The 23,797-nt window shown below is 40.6% G+C and overlaps 1 protein-coding gene across 1 annotated transcript in view; it reads left to right on the plus strand.

Moving 5' to 3' along the window:
* UGCG (UDP-glucose ceramide glucosyltransferase) overlaps positions 1-23,797 on the plus strand; it is a 35,515-nt gene that overhangs the window by 6,346 nt on the left and 5,372 nt on the right. Inside the window, exons 2-6 of the mRNA XM_008141799.3 lie at positions 11,030-11,171; positions 16,942-17,044; positions 18,001-18,102; positions 19,435-19,547; positions 22,451-22,629. Of these exons, the coding sequence (XP_008140021.1) occupies positions 11,030-11,171; positions 16,942-17,044; positions 18,001-18,102; positions 19,435-19,547; positions 22,451-22,629 (639 nt within the window). The remainder of the gene's footprint in view (positions 1-11,029; positions 11,172-16,941; positions 17,045-18,000; positions 18,103-19,434; positions 19,548-22,450; positions 22,630-23,797) is intronic.

Below are 23,797 nucleotides of genomic sequence, written 5' to 3' on the forward strand. Positions count from 1 at the left end.
ACTAGAAAATGATTTTTAATATTTGGAAACTGTATCTATTCACTGACATTTTTACCTACTGCCTTGCTCCTTCCCAATGTTAATATTAAACTGATGCTTAGTCATTTCATAACATTTTAGAAATCTCCCTTTGTGGGATTTCTTGCTAGAATGTTTAAGATAGTAATATTCAGATTAGAGCCTTTGAAATCCAAGGCTCTTATTCCCAAGATTTCTTATTTCCTAGCAATAACAATGATTATAGCCCCAGTAGGCAGAGTTAGTTAAGTGACCTTTGTGAGTTTTTTCCCCTTATTGAGAGCGAATGTGGCTTGATAGCTTGGGGGCTGTGGTGACATAATATAAAAGCTTGGAAACAGTGGTTTTCTCCCTTTTTTAGCTCTTAAGGGGGCATATTGCTGGATGACAAGAGGATCTAAATAAGACACCTTGCCTTTTTTCTCCTCCATCTCCTTTTTCTCCTCTCTCTCTTCCCCATCCCTCCCCTTCCTCAGATGATCATTCCCCCCCCTCCCCCCCCACCCCACCCCCGTACATAATGTCCTAATGTTAGGCGCTATCTTTTCTATTAGTTGACTGGAGGTGCCAGGCCTGTGTGGAAATACATCTTAGACCCGTAAATATTAACTGCCCTCTAGTAAACCAGAGGTCCTTTTCCTGGAGATTTTTTTCAAATTAATTCTGCCTTTGCTAACTTGTCTAGTATTGCAGCTTTTACACTACCTGCTACATAGCTTTTTAAATGCATACATATTTTTTAATTGATTTCAGAGAGGGAGAGATGAAACATCGATGAGAGAATCATTAATCGGCTGCCTCCTGCACACACACACACACACACACACCCCAACACACACACACACACAGTGGGGATGGAGCCCGCAACCCTGGCATATGCCCAGACTGGTTGGTTCATAGGTCAGTGCTCAGCCACTGAGCCACACCGGTTGGGCTGTCATTTTTTTATTTGACAATCTCAGGGAAGAGGTCGGTGCCCCTGACTAAATAGTCAAGTATTGCTTATTTTAAAAATTCCTGGTAAATCATTGCTACCAGGACCACTTTTTGGTGAATGAATGAGGAAATTGACCTCCTTTAACTTGAGCCTGGGAAGATACCAAATTGGACTAGATTGTGACTGCTTTAAATAAGCAAAATGAAAATTGTAATTCAGTGTTAATATTCAGTAATGGTACTGTGGATTCATAATCCCTCCCTTTTCCTACATTTTTTCCTACATTGGTTCAGTACACGTTATCTCTACCCTAGATTATTTAAAACCATCTCTGCTTACTGGTGTCTCTACCTACAGCCTTGTTTCCTTTTTACTTTATTTTTCTTATTTAGCTTTATCCTACCGGAGCACTAATCTTAGAGCATGTGCATAGAATCTTACCATGGCTCCCCATTGCCTTTAGGTTACAATTCAATCCCAATAAGACATGTATAGTTCTTCAGGATCTGAGCCCATCCCCTTGTACCTGCATCTTCAGCTACATTGAATTACTGGCATTCCCCTAACTATGCAATATATTTTCTCTAGAATTCTTTTTCCTTCCTTTCCTTTCCTTTCTGCGCCCCAAACCCCGGCCCCCTTCCTTTTTGCTTAACTCCTACTCATTCAAGCAGTTTTAGACTTTACTTCCTTCCTGGATTAGGGCCCTCTCTTAGTCCTTCCATAGCATCTTGAATTGACCCATCTAAGTTGTACATGTGTTCAGTTATCCCTTTTCCCAACTGGGTTGTAAGTGTTTGAGGGCAAGGATAGTGTCTTATTCACTGTTGTATCTCCAGTGTCAACCAGGCACTCATTATTACTTATTGAATAAATGACCTTTGAATTTTTTCTAGTAGAAATGGTGGATATTTTGCTCGTTCATAAATTCGCTGTCATTTGGCCACTGTGATTTGAGGTGGATGGTCAGAAATTTGGGATGCTTTCAGTGGCCATGAACTTTATTGGATCAAAGGAAATCTTTATCTGTTTCTAGTTAATTGCCAGGTAAATAAAAACAGGGCTCTATCAATAACTTGTTTACCTAAAAACCCGAATCTCCTCCCCACCCAAAGCTTTTCCAAAGGGAATGGCTGTCTTGCTATCAATAATCTTTACACTTAGATCTGTCCTTTGGGGAATGTGGAGCCCAGTGCTATCCTGAGTTGGTTGACATGCGGATCATAATGAGTGTCCCCCACTTTTCCTCCACCCACAGAAATCTACTGTAGCCACAAAATAGTTTAATTTAGACATCACTTTCAGCTTTAAAAAGCATACCTTTGGGGATTGTATAGAAAAGGATCGGGCCAGTCCCATTAGTTTCCTCTTGATTTGAAAAGAGGGGGTTTTGAGTTCATGGTATGTTTGAGGGTCTTCTATGTTTTGGGGCACCACCTACTGGGAGTGCCTTTCTTATTTAGTTGCTATTAGCCAAACATCACACTCTGTTTTCCATACACTAGGGCTACCTAGGTTAGTGAGGTGGGGGTGGATTTTTTGAGGGGGAGGTAAAATCATTAAAGAACCCCTACCTATTTGTTTTCCATGGTGAGGGACTCTCCTGTATTCTGCAGGTATATATGTCTGTCATCTGGTAGAAATAGTGTGTGTGTTCCGGTAAATTTAAGTCACTCTTGGTTATTTTGTGTTCGCTGGGGATCTTGTGCAGAATTCAGGGACTCTTGTGCTGCTGACGAAGCCCCTGCGGCTGCAGTAGCATTTTTGAAAAGAAAAGTGCCGTAGGGAAGTAACATCCATCACGACACGTTACCGAGGATCCACGCACAGTCACAGCCTTCCAGGGCACAATCACGAGCAACCACCACAGAAGCCCTTCGTCGTAGGAAGTTGTTGGCACAGGCAGTGTGGAGCCGGGACCTGCTGATAGAGCAGTCAACCTAATTTTACATGAAATATTAACAAGCTTGGTTGCATGCAGCGGCGATAAATTCCCAGAGTCAGATAAATTGGCTCAAGTGAATCACACGGCAGAACTGTGAAAACAGCACAATCTGGGGCTGTTAAGCCAGGTGGACTCTGCCCTCAGGGAATCCATATTCTTAGAAGCCTGGAGCGAGTCTTGTGCCTCCTGGGGGAGGTGGAACACTGTGCAGAGGCTGCCGCAGAGGCCGCTGCCTCTGGCTGGGCGGGGACAGGGCACAGCCCACCCTCTCTCTAAAGGGCTTCCCTTCCTACCAGGCTTCCCTCCCGCCCAAAACCCAGTTAGAACACAAAACTGTAAAACAGAGCACTTAAAAGTGGTCCAGACTGTTGTGTGAGTGAGTGGGGAGGTGTGTGAAAAGAGCAGAAGCATAAAGCAAGAAGCTGAAAGGATGAAACAGACAGTAACTATTTTGGAGACTGAGATGTTAGAAGATGAAAATCAGCTAGGATAAGACCATCCCATCAGTTCATACATTGCAGAGAGGCGATTAGGATTCATCAAGCTACAGCATTTAAGTCCAGCAGAACCAACCCTGGATACTTCTTTGAAGTGTTCCCTGAATAGATAATAACCTTCTAGGGCATAATACAAAGCAGTACCCCGAAGGCCTCTCTCTTTTGTCTGTGATTCATCCCTGATGACCTTTTGGATTTAAGTTACTTCTCAGAAGCACCCTGAGCGGAATGGTACCTGCACAGCTGTCCCCGCTGCTGGCAGGGGCACACAGCCCTGCAGCCATGTGCTGTGAGCAGTCCCCCCGCCCCCCTCCTATCCTGGAGGTGAGGTGCCTTGATTACATGAATGGGATTTTTTTTTTTTTTTGGACAGTGATTCCAGCTCCTGATTTAAAATGCAATTTAGAAATAATTCCTCTGGAAAAATGACACACACTGACATTTTACTGTGCTTCCTGTCTCCCGAAAATGGCTCACTTACATTTCAGGATCACTTTATTCTTTAAAAAGGAAGCAGATCAAAACAGTTGACTAGCCATATAGGAGATCCATTCCTTTTATACCCGATGTGTTCCTGAAAACGTCACAAAGCCAAAATTTCTGAAAATCAGAAGGGACGTACATGTGAGGCAGATTCTGTTTCAACAGAGCTAAGATTATTATTAAAATTCCAAAGTCCGTTTCGCTGGTTCCGATGCCTGGCACCTGCTGCCACGGAGTAAGAGCCTTTTCCAGGTTGTGGGGTGGGGCCTTGCCTCGTAATCTTGGCTCTGGGGCCGGTGCAGGGTGGGTGTGGGGATTTCGTGGCAGGAATCTCTCTGGAAGCCTTCAGAGCATCTCCATTCGAGAAGGTGGTGGTGTTTGGATTACAGAGTAACTCGTAATTACAGCACTTGGTACATTGTACCTGTACCTGTACCTTATACCTTGTACCTGTGGAAGTGATCGTACCTTTGCCTTTGCCTCTCAGCTCTGGGGGTGACAGCCTCTCCCTCCCGCAGAGCCACGTGAAGGGGGAATCTTGTGGCTGCAGAACCCAACATTTCCAGTCAGAGTCTGAAGACAGGAATTAAGCGGAGCCAGGACTAGGCAGAACCACTGTCCAACTAGTTTAAAAGAAGAGCTCAGCCAAGAGGAATTTATAAGTAGCAGGTCGTTTTCAGTGGATAATAAGTTAGGATAGTTAATGTTTCTCACTCTCATACTTACATTGTTTTTACATTTTGGGTGATGTCTGTAGAACTTTAAGTTGGTTCCTAAATATTAGGTGTAATTTGAACTTTGAATATAATTTTGTCCTAACTATGGCATGTAATTTGATCTCTGTTAAATGTGTTCTGTGTTATGTTTTGACTGTTGTTTGTTTTTTTACCTTGATTTAGGGCTTTTGACGAATCCCCCTTCCTCTTTTCGTCTTTCTTAGCACACAAGACCTGGCTTTATTGTTTTGTTTTGTTTTGTTTTGGAAAACCAATATAATGGCCTAACATTATAATTTTTATGAATCTTTAAACATATAAATTTCTAGTTCTATTTTGGTACATAAGTTTCATTGACGGTCAACATCTCTAAATCTCTTATCAGAACCTCAGTAATTCAGAGAAGTGACATTTGGTGGAAAATGTCCTTAAAATTAGCAGAGTTTTAAAAAGTCACCAATAGTAGCTATCATTGAATGTTTACTTTGTGGCTGAATCTCATTTCTCACAACCACCGTATGAGGTAGGTAGTGTTACCCACCTTTTTAAAAAACAGCTGCAAACAGCAAAAACTTGTGGCAAAGAAGTAACTTGCCCAAGAACAGCCACAGCTGTGACGCCGGAGAAGTCCAGGAAGCCTGCCTCTGGGCGGGGCGCCTACGCCGGTATGGGATATACTGCATGGGATATACTGCCGGTGCTGTGGCAGCCTGAAAATAACCCGGAAGTCATCCATGGGGGGGTGTGTGTAGGAATTTCTGCAGTTGCTTTGAATCTTACGTTTCTGGTTATTGGCAACATTTAGATCACCAATGGAGCCAGCCCCTGCCCCTTCTCTTCTCTGCTCTTCCCCATTCTCACACCTCTGGTCTTGTTTCTTCACAGGCTTCTGATTTTCCATCCATCCCCTGACTGCTGATCTTTCTAAGAGTTTCCCCGTCAGTCCTCTCCAATCCTTCAGGACATCGAGTCTTCCTAGGTCGCTGAGAGGTCACTGCCGCCCGGGTCTCCACCCTAGAGATTCTGACTTAATTGGTCTGGGCATCAGAATGTTTTGTTTTTCAGACTCCCCTAGCGATTTCCTTGGTGCCGTCAAGGTTGAGAGCAACAGCTCTAGGCTGTTTATCCTCCGTGTGGTGGCCTCCACCCCGTGGCCTCATTGAATTCTCCATCTGGCCCCGAACACACACTTCATCCCTTCATTGTCCCGCCCCACCTCAGGTCAGCCTGCCCTCTGACCTTGAACCCGCCTCACAAGGGATCCCTCCTTAGCGTTCACCGTCGCGCAGAGGGTGAGCGCACAGCCCTGTGGATCAGTGCTCCTGCACATCCACGGGCGCGGATCTCCGCGGAGCCCACGGACTTGTCTGGCAGGACTTCCTTTCTATCCTTAGCTCCGTCCCCCCGGCTGCCGGAACCCCTTCTCCACCTTCGCCATCCTGCCCTCCTGCTCGTCGGATTGCCGTCGCTCCTTCTTCACCCTGCGGATCCTAATGTGTCAGTCATTATTCTGTGTTTTCTCTCTTTACCCTTTGGCTAGCTCTTTCCCCTTACCATATGTACTCAAGTATGAAAAGTTAAAAATAATGAAAAATTAAACTGGAAACCCCTTCTCCATCTAGTTAAGTCTTTGGCTCTTGTATTCACTGTCCAGTTTCAAGAGAAACTAGTGTTTATTCACTGTTACCACATCTCACCTCCCATCCATGTACTTCTTAACGTATATTTACCTACCTACCCCTGCCAGAGTGCTCCGAGGTCACCAAGCATACAGTCCAGTAGACATTTTGGTTCACTTTTTTTTTTTTTTTATCCTCATCAAGGATATTTTTATTGATTTAAGAGCGAGTGAAGGGGGAAAAGAGAGAAACATCGATGTGAAAAACATCAATTGGTTGCCTCCCGTGTGCTCCTGGACTGGGGATCGAACCTGCCACCTAGATATATGTTCTGACCTGGAATTGAACCCAGAACCTTTTGGTGTACGGGACAATGCTCCAACTAACTGAGCCACCCAGCAGCCAGGGCGACGTTTCAGTTCTTGTCTTGACATTCGATATTGTTCTTTCTTGAACCCTTCCAAGTTTTCCACTTCTCCCGTCACTCACTCTCTCTTAGTCTCCTTCATGCATTACTGGTTCTATGATATTAGTGATGCTGATTTGTGGCCACCTGCTAATGGCATGTCATACTTGGGAGAGCTTATGTGTATTTACCAAAACTAGATGGTTCCAGTATGTTTATCTCTAGACTAACCATACCTTCTGAGCTCTAAATATCTATTTATTTAGTTACTCTTCATTTACTCAACAATGTTTTTAAAGTTGAGAACAGACTATGTATCATTGTTTTGCTGGACCTGGAGAGTATAAGGGTAGACATGGGCATCCATGAGAAGTCCTGTGCAATGTGTGGGTGCCGTAAGCTCAAGTTCAGACTGTTCAGGTCATGCAGAACCGTGACCTGAGATACTTAATAAAAACTGGCCTGAAAAGCAGTAAGCCTTGTCTGGCCCCGTCAGAGCCGCTCATAGAACTGGCCCATTCGGAAAACGGTGCCACCCAGGCCGCTTTGGAGCTATCAGGTTAGTGGTACTATCACCAGTTCTCTTCACCACACACCTGGAGAGGGCCTCACTGTTGTTGGCGAGTCAGAACGAGTCTTCGAGAAAATTCTGCATGCTTGATAGGAGAAGCTCTTCAAGGGACAGGAGGCTTGTCTGTGTTAGCACGTAAAGTAAAATGTCTTAGTGAAGAAGGGGAAGGGAAGAGCGATAGGATCAGCACTGTTGAAATTATCCCTGTTTTTCATCTGAAACCTTGCTAAGTGCAGTGGGCCGGTGGCGAGGTTTCTCTGTGGTTGGTCATCGCCACAGGCGCGTGTCTTGATACAGCTTAATAGCAGTTAGTGATCGTCAGTGGGACCCAGAGATAAAATTTCTCACTCTTCCATGATTTCAGTGTCTTCGTATCTCATTCTCTCTGGACTGCACGCTGGCTAATTTCTTCAAGTCCGGATTCCTGTTCTCCGGTTCTCTTTGACAGAGGCAGGCTTCTGTTTTACCTGCTGAGTTTCTGATGGCAGTGATCATAATTTTTACTTCTAGACACCGCGTGGTCTCTGTCATATATTCATCGTCACAAATGATGGTCTCTCATTCTTTAGTTCAAGCAACACAGGTAGTGTGTGCATCCTGGGTTCCAAAGCCACGTGGTTAGGTGTTCTCCAGAGACGTTTCCCTTCTGTTCCTCTTCGCTCAGTGAGTCCGAAATAGACACCTTCCCCAACTTTTCTCTAGGGGCCAGGGTTTTTCCACTTGGCCTTTCGCAGATTTCCCGTGAATCTTGTCTCAGGTTTGTCACCGTCCCTAGGTCATCAGGACCAACAAATGGCCCGGGGCATGCAGCGTCTGCAGCACTCACTGCCTTAGAGGTTTCTCCTTTCTGTCTGGGAGGCTCTCCTTGTTTTCCTAACAGGGCAGTCGTGTATTTAAAGACATGCTTTCAGTGCACTTGTATCTATTTATTTTTATTTTTTTATTTTATTATTTTTTTAAAATTTTCTTTATTGATTAAGGTATCACATATTTGTCCTCACCCCCCCATTCCCATCCCAAACCCCTCCCCATGCATGTCCCTACCCCCCTGTTGTCCTTGACCACTGGTTAGGTTCATATGGATGCACACAAGTCCTTTGGTTGATCTCTCCCCTTTATCCCCACCCTCCCCTACCCTCCTTCTGAGGTCCAACAGTCTGATCCATGCCTCCTTGTCTCTGGGTCTGTTCTTGTTCATCAGTCTAAGTTGTTCATCATTTCCCCTAGATGAGTGAGATCATGTGCTACTAGAAATACACTTATAAGAACTGAAAATGGAAAAAAAAAAAAAGAACCGAAAATGAGACAAGCAATAATGGTTATGCTGAAAGGCAAATGAATCAGTCTGTAGTGAGTTTCTTTCTGGGCCAACAGTTCTTTTGAGACCCAATTTCAATATCAAACAGTTCTTTATGTGTACATGTCAGCAATGATATTTCAGTTCTGGATGGTGGACAAATGGTGGTAATGCAGGTCCGACCCTCTCTGGTTTGGTCCTGGGCAACCTGCAGTGACGTACAGCTGCTGACTGCTAGTATGGCAAGGCGACGTCAGTGTCTTCCATCTCTGGACTGCTTCTCCTCTGTCTTCATGGCTGGAGTAGTCCTGTCAATTCCTCTCTGTTGCCGGAATCCACATGGTCTCGGAGTTGTTTTCTGAAAATACACAAACATATTCTCGACCAAAAGTTAATAAAGGAATATTTTCTATAAATTTGACTTGGGATCCTTTTTCAATTTTTTGCCCAAATGATTTTCCTCTGCACTTGTATTTAAAAAGAGGAAGAACAGTATGAAGTTATATGAGGCTTTATATATATGTACATGCTTTGGCTTGCATATGTATAAAGAAAACCTCTAGAAAGATCAGCAAGACACTACTAGTGCTAGGGAGGTGGTGGTAGGAATAGGTAGATGGGAGACTTATATGAACTTCTTAATATTTTTTGTGATTTGAACCATGTGGTGGCTATCTTACCAGTTCATTCAATTAAGTATTACTAAACTCCCCCCCCCCCCCCCCGTAATCTAGATGTTCTGTATTGGGTGGCTTTCTCTCTAGACATCTAGTCTACTATTTTGTTAGAAATGGAATACTGGTCGTTTTTGTGGCTATATACATTTTAGCTCATGGTTGAACCTCTATCCAGCACTCTTGATCAATTCTGTAGATCAGTATTTTCCAACCTATTGGTGGCAAAGGATCAGTCCTTTAAAATTTTTCCCATCTGTCATGGATTGATAACTTGGATAAACTACAATAAAAATAAATGATTGATCACGTGTTTGGACGGCCTGGCAATGTCAAACTGCTGTAAACGTTTCCAAGTGCTTTCTCTCTCTTTCTTCTCATCACAGACCAATAAAAGGCACCTCGTGCACTGGCCCACACTGGGCAGCACTGCTGCGGGCCGTGCTCCCCTCACTGTTTTTAGCATGTGGTGGCGTGGCGATGGGATCTAGGCACTGTCTTTTAAATGTCTTTCACGTGTAAACTTTTTTCATTGTAGGTAACCTGTTCTATTTCTGTAAGGATGTTTGTCCGGCCTTACTGAAACATTAGGTGTTTAAGTCCTATGGTACGTCTCTGCCTTCATTAGCTGGGAGACAGCCTGTGGCCGACTGCTCTAGATGGTGGTACTTCCAGGAGTCACTCATAGATGAGTGGTGTATTTCACCCAACCTAAGATGCATTGGCGCTGCTGGTGTTTTCTTGGTCTTCTGGAGGTCTCATCGGTTGGTTTTCATGCTACAGAGTTAGGACTCCCATCTCTCCGGCTGCCAGCATTGTAAGATCCCATGGATTTCAGAGAGACTAAAAATGTGAAAGAATGTGTGTCTGAAGATAGCTTGCAGATGGCTCCATGAATGTTCTAGCCTCTGTGGAGAGTTTGGAGACTTGCTTTCGAGAAGGAGGGAGGCAGCCTTTGGTGACTTCCCTTAGGAACTTCACCACTCTGCCGAATGGCATCTCGTTTCTTCATTGTGGCAGCCTGACGTTAACTGGGGCGCATTCTCTCTTTCCTGACGGCATGGCTTCCCTCATTGGGAGCCCTGTGCTGTGTGCTGCAATGCCCCTGGGATGGGCCAGCCCTGAGAACCTCGACCAACTTCTCTGGGAATTGATGACACTGGCATATTTTCCAGTGTCATTAATAGACATTTTTCTCATCACTGAGATTTTTTTTTTCTTCTTCTTACTTTCAACTTCCCCCTGATCCACCCCTACCATTTGCAGCTTGTGAATATTGGGAGTTCTGCTACTTACCCCGTTTTCTTGCTTGCCACATGGGTGGCTTGGTACTTCTTTCAATCATGTGTTGTCTGGACCGTTTGTTATACAGATTTTCCAAAGTTTTCTGGTTATATTTCCATATTTTTCTGGTGCAGATAGGGATTCACACACACACACACACACACACACACACACACACACACACACACACTGTTTGGATAGTTTTTTGGCCAGTTTGATGGCAGTGCGGGAGGAAGGGCAGTTAGTGTGTGGACTAACACCGTTATTCACTTTTTCACCATGTATTTATTGAATGTCTGCTGTATGCCCAGCATAGTTCTAGGTACTGAGAGTACAGCAGTCGGCAACGGTCTTCCGTTCCGGCCTTCGTTGGAGTATTGCTTCTGCTTAGTTCCGGTTTTCCTAAACTGGAAGCTTCCCTGGTTCTACTTGCCTTCATTTTCAGATATCCCTTTAGAAAAACATCCATTAAAAATTATTTAACTTGGAATTTAGTAATTCTTGATAACTTGGTGTATGTTATATATAGATTTGGCGCTAATATATTCTCCAGAAATAATGCTTACATTGTTTGCTTTGTAGCCGATTGCACCTCAACAAGAAGGCAACTGACAAGCAGCCATATAGCAAGCTCCCAGGCGTGTCTCTTCTGAAACCACTGAAAGGAGTGGATCCCAATCTCATCAACAACTTGGAAACATTTTTTGAATTGGATTATCCCAAAGTAAGTGTAGTGTTGTCCTCATTAGAAATGGGCCAGGCCATCTTCTCTCTCTCTCTCTCTCTCTCTCTCTCTCTCTCTCTCTCTCTCTCTCTCTCTCTCTCTTTCTCTTTCTCTCACGGTAAATACATAAAGAGGCATTTTGACACTGTTTAAGGTAAAGGTATGAAGAATTCATGATGATGTCAACCTCAAATTTTATGCTGTAGGAACAGTAGTCACAGGACAGAAATGGCTCACCACCTAAAGTTTGGTCTCCTTCCATCACCATACAGTTGACCCTCTTCATCCTCTCCCCCACTCTCTTCCCCTCTGGTAACCACCATACTTTTGACTGTATCGATAAGTTTTGTTTGTTCATTTGTTGCTTTGAGTAAAATCCTATGGTTCTTGTCCTTTCCCATCTGACTTGTTTCACTTAACATAATACTCTCAAGACCCATGCATGTTGTTACAAATGGCAATATCTTTTCTTATGGCTGAGTTGTACTTGATCTTTTCTCAAATTGAAAATGCAATTGGCCTTTTATAATTCAGAAAGAATTATATAAATACAACTAATTATAAAATAAGCTTTACAGTAAAAAAAAAATGGAAGTTTTTCAAAACCTACAGTATATAAGTAGGAGAATTTATTTTTATGAATGAAAGAATATTTTCATTGGTTACGAATAAATCTCAGAGCATAGCTAAGAAGAATTGTATAATTTATTCTTGTGAAACAGTCTCACATTTCAATTTTTAACCATCAGCCTACCCTTCCCCCTTTCCCCACTAAACCACTTTTAAAACCTAATTATAGAATTTCTATATCGTAGCTCAAGTGAGAAGATAGTCATGGAATTTAAATGGTTGCGGAAGTTAGTGTGGGTTTTAATTGTAGAAAGAGTATTTTAAAATAACTCCAGGAACATATGTAGCCATTAATTATGAACATTTGGGATGAATCAATAATTGACTTCTTATCCTGAATTTTTTTTTAAATTGCAATTCAGGATTATCTCAAGAGCTGTAGTTTTCAGTTAGTTCTTTTTCCACTTAAATCATGTCATCAGGCATTTAAATTGGTTGAGGAGAAAGCTATTTTGATACTTTGATCACAGTTTTATTTTCTGATTACAAAAGTATTGTTAGCTGTGTAAATAGAAAATTGGGAAAGCACAGAATACCTGTCATCTAAAGTAAAATTTTGATCTCGTGGCATTTTATTTGCTTTTTAAAAAAACAAACACAATGACAATGTTCCACAGAGACTGAAGTTAAACCACTGAAACATCACACAGACCTGAGTGTGAATAGATGAGCCCTTTGTGTCGCCAGCGAGGCGGGTAGTCATGAAATGAACATTCGTGTGACAGCCAGGCCCAGTGCACTGTAATAATTTCATTTTGTCAGGTGTGAACATTGTTTTAAAAAGTATGGAAACATTTTCATTCTGGACATAACTTTTTCCTCTGTTTTTTTTTTTTGTTGTTGTTGTTTTTTTTTTCCCTCTGGTTTTTGATGTGCAACATTATAGGCCGTTTGGGAGAAAAATAGAACATACGTTGAAATTCTAAAATTTTATTTAATTTTGGACATGTGCAAGATTTACTACTGGAACTTGTTCTGAATTTCTAGGTTTAAATTTCGGTGAGATTATTACTATACTAATTGCCTTGAAAGATTTCAGTGATTATTTGTTTTCCTTGATTAAAAATTATTCCTTGGAAAATATATATAAGAATGGAAAAGTGATACAGTTCATTTTTCATGAAATTGAGTACTCATTTGGCATCAGCATAGAAGGTATTGGGGAGAGAGTCGGCCAGTAGCAGGAAAACTCAGTAATCTGCATCTAACATGACTGATGGCTTTACTTCAGTGAATTCTGGCCATATGAAGAATTTGTAATTAATAATTAGAGTTATTAACAGAATGAGGCTATGACTAAGGCATTTATGACTTTTTTTCTTTTCTGCAAATACAGAACTGGTTTAAAACATTACAAGGACAGTGCATGTTTGAATTCTTATTGCCAGTGGTGTAGCTATCCTTGAGAGGAAATGTTTTTTAGCCAGTCTTCCAACAAAGAATTGAAGATCCAAAATAGGATCACTTATCAAAAGATGAAGCACAACCGTAACCGGTTTGGCTCAGTGGATAGAGCGTCAGGCCTGCGGACTGAAGGGTCCCAGGTTCGATTCCGGTCTAGGGCATGTACCTTGGTTGCGGGCACATCCCCAGTGGGGAGTGGGCAGGAGGTAGCTGATCGATGTTTCTCTCTCATCGATGTTTCTAGCTCTCTATCCCTCTCCCTTCCTCTCTGTAAAAAATAATAAAATAAAAAAAAGATGAAGCACAATATATGTAATAAAACTACTAAGTCAGAAAGATTAGGGGTCTTTTAAATAAATTTCAAAAACTGTATAAATTACCTACCTCTTAAAAAATAGGTAAGTATTCGGTATTGTCAAAACTTTGAATTCAGAGTGGTTTTCTTGTAAAACATTTCCTGACTGGCATTTGTCTTTTACTCAAAAGCTGCCCTGAGGGGTGAGTTCTGGGAGGGTTCGGTCAGTGGGGGAAAAGCAACAACAAAGCAGACATCTGTAATACTTTCAACAATAAAGATAAATTTTAAAGAACTAAAAAATAAATAAATAATTTTTTATTTATTTTTTTCAAAAGGCTGCCCAAGGGTAAGTGCCTTAGCTTAACAAATACATTCATCGCCTACTCTGCACCAGAGAATGTTCTGGGCATTTGGGGTCTAAGTATATTCTTTCCCCGAATGATCTACTATAATCCAGATGTCATCAGAAGATTTTTCTGTAAACATGATGCTTAGTTATTTATAAATAATTCAAGATATTCCTATTCATTATGCAATATAATGGATTAATATATATTAAAATATTTTTATATTTAAGAGGATATTTTATGTTGTTTACTATAGTTAAAACTTTGCATTCCTAATGTTGATAGGGCTAAATCAATGAGGAAATTTTTTCTAATGTTATTTACACATCTAAATCTAATATTTTATTAATATTACTTTTTAGTCATAAAGCAGAAAAATAGCATTGATGATTATTGCAGTTTCAGATATTTATTTCTTAAATATCAAAGGGATGAGTCCAATTTGTGGGGTTTTTTATACCTCTCATTCTTTAGTTCTCTCACTGTTTGGAAAAAGGGGGTGGGGATTAGTCAGTTTAGCTATTTGTGAAGCAGCCTTAGTAAAGAGTTGATGGAGGCTAACCTCAGTTAAAGTATTCTGGGGGTTATTTCTAGATCTCATGCCTTCATGCTGTATCCATTTAGAGTGGAATTTACTTATATCACTTTCAGATGTGTGAAGTAAATGTTTTCTTGAGATATTCATAAAATAGAATGTTTTTAATAAACACTGTATTTTGTGTTAGCTAAGAAAATCTGTAACCAATAAATGTTTGGTCAAACTGTGAAGACACAGAGGTGTAATTGTCATAGCTGAAAACCAAAGGTTCCTGGTTAAATCTGATACTTTAGATAACTTGGAATGCTACCTCCAATTGGATATGATTTTTCAATATCAGGAACAATTAAGCAAATGTTGTGTTTTATAGTAAAAGTCTTAACATTTTCTTGATCATATGAATTGAGTTTTATTTGCACCAAGGCTAATTAAAAAGGTAAACCTTGAATTTGAACAAAGGTAAACTATATGTATTCCCTTACTTATATTAATACCATATAATTCTCAAAAATGTTTGCTGTAACCTAGCATAGCTTTTTTTCTTCTTCCCATTGAGTACATTTCTAGTATTATATTTTACAAAGTTTTCTCCTGCTGGGGAAAAAGGCTAAAGTTAGCTGTTTAATTCTATTTTATGGAATCGCATTGCTTATAAATATTTCCTTTCACTATATTCACTCATACCTGCCAAAAAGCACAAATCATAAAAATGTTAAAGAAACTATGCTATGTTTGCAAAAACAAGGAACTCTTTAGAGCAAGCCTAGCTGAGCAGCTCACTATAGTAGGAAAGCTAATTGTCACTGTTACCCTTTAGAAAGTCACTTAACCTTTCTAATCTTCATTGTTAAGGTCAATACCTTTTGGCAGCTCAGCCAAACATTGTTTTGAAAGTCAAGTTAGGGTGATGGCTGACACTTTATAGAACTCAGAGTCAACCCTTTGGGAAGTCTTAGGGGTGTGGCAAGAGGGGACCTTCCCCTTCTCAGATTTTTATCTGATCTCTGGAAACTAGGAATCGGTACAGTTGGTTTCAATACCTCTTGAGTAGCAATTTGGTCAGTGTTAAAGGTAGATATTGGGTAGAATGTATGAAAAAACATTTACTTCACTTGAAAAAATAAATCTTAACCTATTACTTTTTTCATAGACCTTAGTCCTGTCTCTTTTGTGCTCAAACCACTAATTTCTATACTGCCAATTTTTGCTGAGATACTATATATTGAGCAAACTGTAATTATTGTGCTCAAGGGCATTGTAAACATTTTATTTCCACTTTTTACTTGTGTTTGCTTATCAATGGAAGTAAATAAGATAGTCCTTCCCTTTACATGAGTTAGCCCCTGTATTTTAGACACTTAAAAAGTTGTGTTCTTTAGCTCTTTATTTTTTACAACACATTGCTTTGTTATTTTTTCATGGAAATCATTAACCTCCCTTTTTTTGCTTCAAAATGTCCAACCTATTTCAGAAAGAGGATTAGTAGGAAATTTGTCATTGAGTCAGCATGAATTTATCACCACTTTTGAAAAAATCTCCCACACAAAAATACTAAAGTAACATCTTTGTATGTGGAAGCAAACTTTTTTTTTAATTTAGTAGTTTACTGAATGGTAACTTAGAGCTCAAGATTTTATAAACATGTCACCCCAGAGATTCTGATTAAAAAAAAAATCTAAGAATAGGGCCTGGTATTCCCGTACCAGAGTAACTTTGACACAGTCAGTTAAGTGCTAAGAAAGTACTTCCTCACTTGACTATCAAAGAGTAAACATAGCACTGAGAGAAAAAAAAAAAATCCTGAGTATTTCCATGAGTCAAAGGCTAAGCATTCACCCTGGCTGGTGTGGCTCAGTTGACTGAGCTTCGTCCCCTGCACCAGGAGGTCACTGGTCTGATTCCGGATCAGGGCACATGCCCAAGTTACAGGCTGGATCCCAGTGAGGTGAGGGGCGTGCAGGAGGTAGCCAATCAATGGTTCTCTCTTATCGATGTCTCTCTCTCTCTCTCTCAAACCAATAAAAACATTTTATTTTTTTTTAGAAAGGCTAAGCATTTTTTTCAAGATGATACATTTTGAATCAAATTCTGTTTTATTTTTAAAAATTATTATGTATTAAGTTCAGAGACAGACTTCTAGAGAACGGAGGCTGTGTTTATGGGGTGTGCTTTCCACGTTGCTCTTTACACTGCTGGGCACTGTGTGAACATGGAGCAGATCTCCGTGATGGAGGGCATGGAGAAGCTTGAGATCTGACCTGATGACTAGGCCAGGCCTCTCTGGGAATGGCAGGAGTTCAGCTGTGGGCGCCGCCAGTCTCTCCATTCTCCCTTCTGCTCGCTCACAGGCCCTGTTCTGGGGAAGCTGCTCTGATTCACAGCCAGCACTTTGTATCCTAAGTGCTTGCATCCATTATGAATACTCTCTTAACTTTTAAACTTTGTGTGTACAATTGCTTGATTTTCTTAATGCGTTTTGATCAGTCAGTGAATGCTACTGAGTGCTTCTTTTTGTAAAGAGGTTAATTTACATAAAGTGTGTTCTTTGGCTAGTATGAAGTACTCCTTTGTGTCCAAGATCATGACGATCCAGCCATTGATGTATGTAAGAAGCTTCTTGGAAAATATCCAAATGTCGATGCCAGATTGTTTATAGGTAAGCTACGAATTCTCCAAAAACCATTTTGCTGTAATAGTATTAGAGGGCAGTAATCTTGGCTTTAAACTATTGATTAAGATGCCAGCCATCCATTGAAGTTTTTGGCATGCTTGCTTTATGCATGTTTATTGGAGTGGCAAAAGGTGTTTATATTCTTATGAGAAAACTTCAGTTATAAAAACAAAGGGTTTTTTTTTCCTATCTGGAATTAACAAAATAACAAAAAATAATCCCAAATTATGATTAACTCATCAATCAGATATAAGAATCTGCTATTTTGCTTCTTTAATATTTTCACCGTGTGGCCTTTATGTATCTCCTTCTTTGTAATTGGGAGTTCGCATTGAATTCACTTTTATTTTATTGCAAAAGGAATATTTTTCCAAAAGCTTGTGTGTAGGCTTATTCTAAAGACTTTTGTAGAATAAGTCTTTTCTGATATATATTGATTCATGCTTACTATTTTTAAAATGTATATATCTCTATTGACTTCAGAGAGGAAGGGCAAGGGAGAGAGAGATAGAAACATCAGTGATGAGAGAGAATCATTGATCAGTGGCCTCCTGCACGCCACCCCATTGGGGATTTAGCGTGCAACCGGGCATGTGCCCCAACCGGGAATCAAACCATGACCTTCTGGTTCATAAGTCAATGCCTCAACCACTGAGCCACACCGGCCAGGCAATGCTTATTGTTAATATAAGAACTTATGAACTAAAAAGCTGAAACTAATAAAACTTTAAAGATAAATGATATAATTCTCTCTTGAGAATGAACAGTTTTTTTTCTAACTATATCATTGTGAATAAGAAATGTAAAACAATGTTAAAGTATGTTCATTTAAATTATTAAATATGCAAATACTTTTTATTTCTCTCTACCATGTGTCTGTATAATAGAAAATATTTTCAGTCTTGAATGAATTTTTCATTGCTGTGCCTTTACATTTTTAGGTGGCAAAAAGGTTGGCATTAATCCTAAAATTAATAATCTAATGCCAGGATATGAAGTTGCAAAGTATGATCTTATCTGGATTTGTGATAGTGGAATAAGAGGTGAGGCTTTTCTTATTTATTTTATAAAACTATTTATTTGATGATAAAATGCCAAAGGCAGTCTGAAAATAAATTTATCAACCCTTTTTATTAGCCTAATAAAATAATTCATTTTATCATTATTTTATGGTAATGTGTCAAGTTATACTAAGATTTTGATTTTTTTTTTTATGCTAACCTGGAATGTTACACGTATAAAAATGTTTTCATCTTGAAGAGAAAATTTCAGCCGTTAAAAAAATACAGTTGTGGTCCATTATACATTCTATAAGTTTTCTCACAGCTGTAAATTTCCCCTTGTTCATGTGACACTTTTACTTTGATCTGTTCGTGGCACACATAACCACACTATCTCACACAAAGGGACAGAGATTATAGATGTTTTACTTGAATAGATTTAGGGCTTTTCACTTAGATGATTTTAACAGGAAGCCTTTTATATATTGAAATTTTAATTTGCAGCTTTAAATGTTTATACTTACTGTGATTTCAGAGTTCTGTAATATTCTATTGCATTCTAATTACCTCGGGTTTCTCAACCTCAACACTATTGACGTCTGGGCTGGATGATTCCTTGTTGCTGAGGCTGTTCAGCAGCATCCCTGGCCTCCACCCACGGGATGCCAGTGGCACCCCTGGCAGGGTGACACCCAGAAATGTTTCCAGAGAATGCCAGGTGTCCCCTGGGTGGCAGCAGGCCAGAACCGCTGCCTTAGATTTTTTTTGTATTTAAGTCCAGTGTGGCACTCTTCTAATAAGTCGGGATCATTACCTATCTATCAGAGACTATGTTCATCACATTTACTACCTAAAGTTACATACTATCATGAATTTGTTGTTTCCAGTGCACAAATCTCTGTCAAGTATAATCTTACTTGATTCCTGGCAGCAGTTTTATGAAACAGGACATCTCAGATCCTCCAAGAGAGTGTAGGCTCATTTCCTGTGGTTGGAGAATGGAGGAGGCGGCGACAGAACCGGGGTCCTTTGACCTCTACCCCTGTAGCTTTTGACTAGGACACATTGTCCATTACTCCAGTTTGGAGGATCTGAAACGGGAGTGGTTAAGGTTTTCAAGGTATATCCATATTAGGTATATAATGGCCTAATGATATATAGAGTAAATTAGCTTTTTTTGAAATTTTGTATTCTACTCAGAAAAGGGATTGAGGTTCCTTTAATAGATCCAAATGTAAAAAAGAATTTATTTATTTATTTATATTTTAGTAATTTAATAACAACTCACAGAATATATTTTACATTAGTGGGCATTTTACTAAAAAGAGTGTTTTTCTCTCTCCCCCTCGCCACCTTTTTGTCTTTTTTACGTAGTGCTTCCAGACACACTCACTGACATGGTTAACCAGATGACAGAGAAAGTGGGCCTGGTTCACGGGCTGCCTTATGTAGCAGACAGGCAGGGCTTTGCCGCCACGCTGGAACAGGTGAGTGTGATGCTCGTAAATAATATCCTTGTTGTCCGATTCCTACTCGCCCAGCATCTTGAGACTATTCAGAGAGTTGGGTTGACATTTTGGGCAGGGCTAATTGTCCGCTAATCAACTTTTTGTTTAGTAAAGGAAACTCTCAATTCCTTCTAAATAAAATACGTTTTATTCTTATACTAGAGGCCCGGTGCACGAAATTCGTGCACGGAGGGGGGTTGTCCCTCAGCCCAGCCTGTACCCTCTCCAATCTGGGACCCCTCAAGGGATGTCCGACTGCCCGTTTAGGCCCGATCCCAGGGATCGGGCCTAAACGGGCAGTCGGACATCCCTCTCACATTCCAGGACTGCTGGCTCCCAACTGCTTGCCTGCCTGCCTTCCTGATTACCCCTAACCGCTTCTGCCTGCCAGCCTGATCACCCCATAACCACTCTGCTGCCAGCCTGTTTGCCCCCAACTTCCCTCCTCTGCCGGCCTGGTCACCCCTAATTGCCCTCTCCTGCAGGGTTGATCACCTCCAACTTCCCTCCCTTGCAGGCTTGGTCCCTCTCAACTGCCCTCCCTTGCAGGCCAGGTGCCTCCCAACTGCCCTCTCCTGCTGGCCATCTTGTGGTGGCCATCCTATGTCCACATGGGGGCAGGACAGCTGGTTTCCCCTGAAGGGTGTCCCTGATCAGGGTGGGGTACCCTTGGGGCGTGGGTCGGCCTGAGTGAGGGGCCTGTGGTGGTTTGCAGGTGGGCCAAGCCCCCTGGCAACGCAAGCGGAGGCCCTGGTATCTGGAATTTATTTTCCTTCTACAATTGAAACTTTGTAGCCTGGAGCAGAGCCAAGCCTGGGGCTCCCTCCGAGGCCCGCAGGCATTTGTATTGGGGTTATAATTGAAACTTTGTTGCCTTAAGCGGGTGGGCCTGGCCAGGGTGTGTGGAAAGCTTTGCTTCCCCTGTTGCTGGCGACAACCCTGGCCTGCTCTCTCAAGCTCCATTCTGCCGCCATTTGTTTGAATTTGTTTACCTTCTATAATTGAAACTTTGTAGCTTGAGTGGAGGCTTAGGCCTGCAACGGCTGGCAGAAAGCTTGGCTTCCTCTGTTACCTAGGAAACCTTGCTCTCTGTGGCTGTAGCCATCTTGGTTTGGGTTAATTTGCATACTCGCTCTGATTGGATGGTGGACGTGGCTTGTGGGCATGGCTTGTGGGTGTGTCGGAGGTATGGTCAATTTGCATATTTATCTATTATTATATAGGATGCCACATTGTGTTTTTGTTTTAGAAGTGTCCAAGTTGATTTATGCAGTGATAAGCACCTCCCATTTTGCACTAGCCCCCCTAGTTTAGTTTTAATCTATCAGACTTAGAATGAATGGAAATAGGCCACAGGATTTACTCCATTCTGTAAAGAAATCTGTAGAGCCTCCAACTAGTCCATAGTTCCATAGTTCCACCCCATTCCTCAGACCTCACTTAATAACTGCCTATGGAATTAAGATATATATTTCTGGTCTTTGAAGTTTGTTCCTATTCAGAACCACAAAGGGCTTCATTATAGTCTGCTTATGGGCTAGGTAGCAAGAATCATAGTCTTAGTTGCCCTGATAATTCCCTGCTCCATGCTGTGTGTGTAACTCTTGCCATTGAGAAAGATCACTACTCTCTATTTCAAGCAAATTAGAAGAGGTAGCATATCTCAGATGCAAATAATCAGTAGGGTTCTATGTGTAATAAGTAGGGCGATGACCATCTTATTCTGCCTTTAATTTAATAGCTTGCATATCTCGTGACTTCACAGCTATCTAGGGAAAGGGCAGTAAAATGGGAGACAGAATTTTAGTGTCTGCCCTGATTATGAAAAGTAAGTTGAAAAATAAAATTGGGGAAATTGAGAAGCTCAGTGACTCAGGGGCAGGAAGCAGCCAGCTATGAAAGGATACAAGAAAAGGAGTTAAGAAATCATCCTGTAGTTAGATAGAACTATAGGTGGTGTTTGTGTATGTATTCATGCATGTATACACATACATATATACATATACATGTGTGTGTGTGTGTGTGTGTAATTATATGAACATTCTGAAAGCAGGATGATAAATATTTGTTCATTTTTGTATATAACAATGAGTGATATTTTTACCTGTTTTATTTTATATCTAAATTAAGTTTTATTTGGATAAATCTTTGAATCTTGCAGTTTTAGGGAAGATAACTTTTGAGAATAGAATATACTTTTCCCTGATGAACAAAATAGGTCCAGAGACATGGAACAGACTAACAGCGTGGTCGGCAAACTGCAGCTCGCGAGCCACATGCGGCTCTTTGGCCCCTTGAGTGTGGCTCTTCCACAAAATACCATGGCCTGGGCGAGTCTATTTTGAAGAAGTGGTGTTAGAAGAAGTTTAAGTTTAAAAAATTTGGCTCTCAAAAGAAATTTCAATCGTTGTACTGTTGATATTTGACTCTGTTGACTAATGAGTTTGCCGACCACTGGACTAACAGATCTCAGAAGGAAGGGAGTGGTGGGGGAAGAGATTAACCGAAGAACTTACATGCATAATATGCATAGCCCATGGACACAGACAGCAGTGTGGTGAAGGCCTAGGGTGGGATGGGAGTCAGGTACAGGGGTCAGAGGGGGAAAATGGGGGATATCTGTAATACTTTCAACAGTAAAAATAAATTTTAAAAAATAGAAGTAATAAGATAATAGCAAGAGTCGTCAACCAATAAAATTACTGACTGCCTGATATATTGGTAAACATTATTTTATACCAATTTTTATTCAGGTAATTTATATAAGAATATGATATTCACTCAGTCATACTTAAAGGAAACTCATTAGAAATAAGAGTTTATAAACACCATACATAAAATTCTAATTGTAAACATGTGTTTCTGGGTTGTTTTTTCGGCAGGTATATTTTGGAACTTCGCATCCGAGGTCCTATATCTCTGCCCATGTAACTGGTTTCAAATGTGTAACAGGAATGTCTTGTTTAATGAGAAAGGATGTGTTAGACCAAGCAGGAGGGCTTATAGCTTTTGCTCAATACATTGCTGAAGATTACTTTATGGCCAAAGCAATAGCTGACCGGTAAGAAAACTAAATTACATTAGGCTACAGTGTGCTTAGTATCTAACTTCTGTTGGTTTATTCTATTTGTTAAAACCAGGGATTAAGGACTCTTTATTTTTGCTAGTGAATGCAGAATAGGTTGATATTTTTAGAAAGTAATTTCTATGAATTCATAGATAATGTTATTCTAAAGACATAAATATTCTCATTCATCTACATTCTTCAGATTAATGGGGTTTGAAGTGATTAAAAGGAAGTTTCTTTGTAATTGTGAATGTTCATTATTATGGGTGTAAATTTCTGTGTGTTTTAGAAGAATTAAAAATATCAGTCTAGTCATAAGCCAGTAGGTGAAAATTCAAAGGACATTATTTCAGATTTTGAAATTTTCAGATTATTTGGGATTTTGCTAAGGCGCCAACTAATGGTTCACCTGATTGACTTAACATTTCCCTATCACAAAATAATACTGTTTGCTATTAAAGGGGATCCTTGTCTTGTGTGATAATTTACTAAAGAAGTGGTTTTAAAAACTGAAGTATGGTTTTAAAATTTTCTCACGAATGGTGTTCATGTTGTTTTGTGGTTTCATAGTGTTTCGCAAGAGATATAGAATGTCACTTTTTACATTTCTTGTTGAATACACACACCCACACATCGCCCTTCCCCACCCCTTTTTGGTTAGTAGTGACAGAGACTAAACTTTCTTCTTTTTTTTTTTTTTTAATTTAAATTATTTGTTGTTTAATGTATTACATATGTCTCCTTTTTCTCCCATGGACCTCTCCCCGGCCGTATCCCACCTAAACTTTCTTTTTCTTAAAATATATTTTATTGATTTCAGAGAGGAAGGGAGAGAGGGAGCAAGAGATAGAAACATCAACGATGAGAGAGAATCATTGATGGGCTGACTCCTGCAAGTCCCACACTGGGGATCGAGTCCTCAACCTGGGCATGTACCCTGACCAGAAATCGAACCAGACCTCCTGGTTCATAGGTCGATGCTCAACCACTGGGCCAGAGACTAAACTATTAAATACAGAACCCATTCTATTTAGAACTTTGAGAATGCCTATCGTTTAAGTTTCTTAAATTGCAAACTGAGGGGTTGTAGCTGCTTCCAGCCCTTGGATGGTGCTATCAGGAGCCCACGTAACTGCTAACACATCCGTATGATGTACCCTGA

The sequence above is a fragment of the Eptesicus fuscus genome, chromosome 15 (assembly GCF_027574615.1).
Source record: "Eptesicus fuscus isolate TK198812 chromosome 15, DD_ASM_mEF_20220401, whole genome shotgun sequence".
Taxonomy (NCBI): domain Eukaryota; kingdom Metazoa; phylum Chordata; class Mammalia; order Chiroptera; family Vespertilionidae; genus Eptesicus; species Eptesicus fuscus.